Here is a 5,770-nt window from a genome sequence, read left to right as displayed (position 1 = left end):
GACGCGTTCTCTGGAGTGACAAATCACGCTTCTCCATCTGGCAATCTGATGGACGAGTCTGGGTTTGGAGGTTGCCAGGAGAACGGTACTTGTCTGACTGCATTGTGCCAAGTGTAAAGTTTGGTGGAGGGGGGATTATGGTGTGAGGTTGTTTTTCAGGAGCTGGGCTTGGCCCCTTAGTTCCAGTGAAAGGAACTCTGAATGCTTCAGCATACCAAGACATTTTGGACAATTCCGTGCTCCCAACTTTGTGGGAACAGTTTGGAGCTGGCCCCTTCCTCTTCCAACATGACTGTGCACCAGTGCACAAAGCAAGGTCCATAAAGACATGGATGACAGAGTCTGGTGTGGATGAACTTGACTGGCCTGCACAGAGTCCTGACCTCAACCCGATAGAACACCTTTGGGATGAATTAGAGCGGAGACTGAGAGCCAGGCCTTCTCGTCCAACATCCGTGTGTGACCTCACAAATGCAATTCTGGAAGAATGGTCAAAAATTCCCACAAACACACTCCTAAACCTTGTGGACAGCCTTCCCAGAAGAGTTGAAGCTATTATAGCTGCAAAGGGTGGACCGACGTCATATTGAACCCTATGGATTAGGAATGGGATGTCACTTAAGTTCATATGCGAGTCAAGGCAGGTGAGCGAATACTTTTGGCAATATAGTGTATCTTGTTGTTGTTGTTGTTGTTGTTGTTGTCGTTGAACCTAATCTAAGAATGAAATGTACTTTTCTTCCTAAAACCTTTTACTGTTAATATGTTGTACAGACCCTCTATTAAAACCATTAATATAGTACAAGAAAAGTACCTTTTCGTCAGTAAATTTGTGATGTACTTTCTGAATTCTTTTTTCTACTTCTTACGATCCTCAGAATTGTCAGAATCACCAGATGCTATAAACATTTTGTTTATTGTTTATCCATCTTACCAGTCTCTTGTTTAAAATATTTCAACCTTTTTGACTTTTTGAAATGAACCCAAAATTTTGGAATAGATTCATTACTTCTCCTCACTCAAGCCAATGTCTCTATCTACGTTCATGGTAAGAATTTTTAATTACAGAGACACACCCGATATGTGTAGAATTTTGATGTAACTGTATGAATAGTGAGCAATTATGTAGCTATGCCTGACGTCTATTCACTAGCATTTTTTTTATGTAGCTATGCCTGACGTCTATTCACTAGCATTTTTTTTTATGTAGCTATGCCTGACGTCTATTCACTAGCATTTTTTTTTATGTAGCTATGCCTGACGTCTATTCACTAACATTTTTCATCTGAATTTGAAAATGGTCTATTGTCTGCTAAGACGGGTATGTGATAATTACTTAACTTCGTTTATAGCATTTGGTAACTATGGGACTGTGAGTATCATGGAAAAAACAAAGAATTTGGAAAGAATATAATAGTCATGAATTACTTTTTTATTAACTGTTGTCATGAGCGGTTCATTAATTTTCTCATGATCAAAAGTCATTATTATACAACTGCTAACAATGAAATGATTCTGATTAAGCCAAATAAAAATCTGCTGTTTCTAGGGTTAGGTTTAGGAGAGTACAAGATTTTCTTTACTTCTTCTTGGTTTCATCTGAATCCATGTTCCTCAAAGAGTGTGTAAAAGAATTTCCAGAAGATTAGAACACCGAAAGGCCATTATCAACAAAGCAACAAGTGATATGAGGCAGCACAGGGACATAAACAAAACCAGGACATCCCTGTACAACCAAGTACTGATTACTCTCTAGATTCTTCATGTCTGAGCAATAGGGTAGGGTGGCAAGATGGAAGCTCTTTCTCACAAAAACATCCAAGCTCAACAAAAGTCCAATTGGAATGTCCTACAAAAATGAGGTGAAAGTTCTGACAGAACAGATGATAGAAATACAGATTACATGGCTGTTTGTAAACAGGCTTCCTAATGTTTACTTATGATTGAACTGAATAAACACAGAAACAGAAACATACTGTCTGCCAATTTACAAAGAAATTTATCCAAATTAATCAGGAGGAACCTCATTATGCAGCATGGCAACAATCCAAAACATACTGCCAACACAACAAAGGGTAAAAAGTGGACGGTTTTTTAGATTAAGTCAAGTCATCAAACCTGAACCCAGTTGGGTAGCATTTCACCTCCTAAAGAGGAGCCTGAGGGGAGAAACCTCTTGAAACTCAAAACTACAAGTCATAGACTTCATTCTTGTTCTGTTCCTTCAGGGAAATCTTGGAGGGATTCATGAATAGCTAGAAAAACCAGTCAAATTTAGTGCAAAACGTGTCTGTAAGTGGGAATGAAAGCAAAGCAAACCCCCATACATCACCAAAGGAATTGCTTAACCAAAAGATCAATGTTTTTGAATGAGTTAACCAGAGTGCAACTAAAAATCCAACGAAAAATCTGTAGCGTGACTTGAAGCAGGCTGTGCATAAGAGAGGCGCTTACATTTAAATGTGTTGAAAAAGTTGTTTAAAGAAAATGTGTGAAAATATTGGCAATATTTTGTGAATGGTGTAATAAAAAAATAAAGTTGTGCTTCAACACATTGCACAAGATTAGGTATGTACACACTTTTGCAATCGCTGACATTTAAAGCAAAGGTAATTAATCATATTACAAACCACAGCACAACAAACAACATGATTCAGATCATGAGTTACAGATCAGTATCATTTAGAGTGTTGTGATTTTCAAAGTATCTTATGTCTGCCTTATAAATATCATCCAACACCCAATGGTCATGTTGGAAAAATAGGTCAGCTCAGTCTTTTTTTTTTTAATGTTTCTCCACTTTATTTATATACACTGTAATTTCACACTGACAATTATTATTTATTTATTTTCTTTCTTCAGGTTGTCCTACTACTTAAAATTCTGATGATGCAGAAATATAATTTACAGGAAAAAAATATTTACAAAACTTGACACAATAACATCAGGTACAAAAATTATTTATAACATGAAACATCAAGCAGCAATTTTCTTCTTATACTTTTGGCTTATTAAGAGGAATTTTAGTGTCTTGAAGCAATTTTTTTAAAAAAACAGAAAAATCTTCATTTGTATTGTCCAGGGTAATTATGAGATCTTTAATTGTTAAAACATACAACAAGAAAAACAGAAGTCAAACAAATCAAATGTAGTGTGAGAAACAGGAATAAGATTTTCCATTACCATGACACCCCTGACATTCAAATCGATAAATATGACGAAGCTACTAATGTCATGAAACAATAATCATACTACATAACACAACACAACAAACAACGTGATTCATATAAAGTTTTCTGGATTAGGATCATCTAGATTGTCATGATTTTCATATCCAAACAGTTTAAAGTCTGCCTTATAAATATCATAGAGTTTCCTCCTCCACTCTATGGTGATGTTGGAAAACCAGGTCTTTATTTCATTCTGCTCTGTTTTGTTTCTTGTCCATGGTTTGAAGTCGACAATGTTATCGACTCTGAGTATTCGCAGCAGATGATCAGCATCTTCCTCAATAGTTTCCATTTTCCCAATAAAGTCATAATCGATCGCACATGGATGGCACAAGTGAACTGTTTGTCGCCAGTGTTCATCAAACTCTTTGTCATTTCCTGCTGGGAGGCTCAGGATATACTGAATGAAGTTGTAGAAAGACGGAACAATGCCTTGAGCGTGCGCTTGCTCTACAGATGCTGGCGGATTAGAGACATTTACAAATTTCTTTAATATGTCTATCCCAATACTTTCATAATATATCTGATTTGGGCTTTGAATTTTATCTTTGTAGGCTGAAATCAGTCTGACAAAAGGATCTCGAACAAATATGAACTTTTGGTATGTCTCAAATTTTTGTTTCATTACTGCCTTGGGGTATGCATTAAGTTGCTGTAGAGAAGATCCATGAACGTCCTCGATGGGGATGTCTAGAGGGTTCCTGTAAGGTACACCGTACACCTTCAGACTCTCACTCAGAACAATCATAATCCGTTTCCATGCGGTGCAAGCAACCTTTGGAACGTAGCAATAGATAATTCCATGCCTGTCGTCCACTAGCAGGTTGTGCAACTCCTCATGGGGAATGTCGTCAAATGTTGCCCATTTGCCACTGATGTCCAAGTTATTGTTGCATTGTTTATAAAGCAGCATCTTTCTTGAGTACTGTCGGTGCTTCAGCTTCAGTGGCAGTGGGCTCGTGTGGATCTTCCCCTCACATCTCCTGTCCTCGACAATGTCCAGCCGTGGTTGGGTTCCAGTTTCCGGGTCAGTCTTTGAATAGATATTTGCTTCACTTCCATTTTCTGATTGATTGTATATAAAAACTATCAAGGAAACGACGCTCAGTATTAAAACAAAGTACTTCTTAAACTTGCCCATGTTTTCTGGTACCTGAGAGAACCTCTTTCTGAAAGAGACTCAGCATTCTGAACAGCTCTGAACTGACGTTTATTAGCAGGGGCGGAGTTGTTCAACTTGTCAGGTGACTGTTTTTTTTTTTTGCTTTTTTTTTTTCTGGATTTTTTGTTTCTTTGCCGAATTTCTTTTCCTGTCCTCACCCATTTTCTAGGGTCACACCTACAAATTTATAACATTGCCAGGTTTAATGAGATTCACATCCTTATTACTGATAATAAACACAGCCACTGTTATTGTTAACTAAAATATATGTTAGGTACAGAAAGGTGCAGAAGTATAATAAAATAGAAACTACACTATAAATTTTTAAACATATGTAAGAGTGTTGTTCCAATTTTTTTTTTGGTTTGAGGTTAAAAATATTCTAATTTTCTTATTTCAAGCATATAGAAGCTAATAAAACAAGAGCCAATAGAAGAAGAGAATTTAAAGCATGAAATGTCTATGCCTAATGGTCTATATATATTATAGAGAAATTATATTATTATATTTTTGAAATTATATTTTTTCTTGAATCAAGTTGTGTTCACTCGCTAAAAAAATTATTTCTGCAGTGTAATAAATTTTTTGTCGCTCAGGGTAAATTAGGAGCAATAAAAAAAGCTTCTGGCACCCCCTTGTGGCAAAAAACATCTGTAGAGCTCAGGTGCTGAAAATGCATGACTTCTGCCCCAAATCTTGAGTAAACAGTTGTTCAGTTTGGTACAAGAAAGTTACATAATGTATGCGGTCCATGATTTCCACCTTCTTTTTAATTTTGAAGCAATTGAAAATGTCATGATCAGGATTTTTTCCGCCGTGATCTTGAATTTTTAAATCTGATTGGTCAGAAGGTGTTTCCCTTTAGGGGGAACTAGATGCCGTGCCATGGCTGATGCTATGGGAATGTTTCTTTGTGGAAGTTGTGTCTGAAGCTCTGTGTGAAATCACACTGATTTATCTGCTCGAGTAGGTCGTGGCGAAGCCGAGCGCACCAGCAAGACCATAAAAGGACATCTACGGCACATTATTCCAGCTTCTTTGTCTTCAGGAAGCGCTCTGTGTGGAGCATGCACACGCGACTCTCTAGGGCTCTCTCGCATGCCTGTTTTCTCCAGCCAAAAGCCTGTGCCTCATGGCCCGGGTCCCACGTCCGCTGAGGCAGAGTGCCGACTTAAATCATGGGTCTCGCAGGTCGAGTTAGCAAAACAAGTGACATGTGATTCCATTTCTCTTGTCCTCTCTCCCTTATTGGATTACCCCACTTTGGCTCGGGAGCTCACTTTGCGACTTCTCCGAACCCAAACAAGGACTGTTGACGAATGCTGGCTAATCAGCCATTGTGGGTCTAGATGAACATGTGGCGATGGCTAGGGTTGAA

At 37.9% G+C, this 5,770-nt stretch overlaps 1 protein-coding gene across 1 annotated transcript; it reads right to left on the bottom strand.

Moving 5' to 3' along the window:
• Positions 1 to 3,047: 3,047 nt before the first annotated feature.
• On the bottom strand, positions 3,048 to 4,425 carry LOC131354031 (carbohydrate sulfotransferase 12-like). The gene has a single exon (XM_058391251.1). It carries the CDS (start codon positions 4,369 to 4,371, stop codon positions 3,283 to 3,285), a length of 1,089 nt encoding a protein of 362 aa, XP_058247234.1. The 5' UTR covers positions 4,372 to 4,425; the 3' UTR covers positions 3,048 to 3,282.
• Positions 4,426 to 5,770: the final 1,345 nt, after the last annotated feature.

This window comes from Hemibagrus wyckioides, linkage group LG06 (genome assembly GCF_019097595.1).
Source record: "Hemibagrus wyckioides isolate EC202008001 linkage group LG06, SWU_Hwy_1.0, whole genome shotgun sequence".
NCBI lineage: Eukaryota > Metazoa > Chordata > Actinopteri > Siluriformes > Bagridae > Hemibagrus > Hemibagrus wyckioides.
This window is presented reverse-complemented; position numbering and strand designations above follow the sequence as displayed.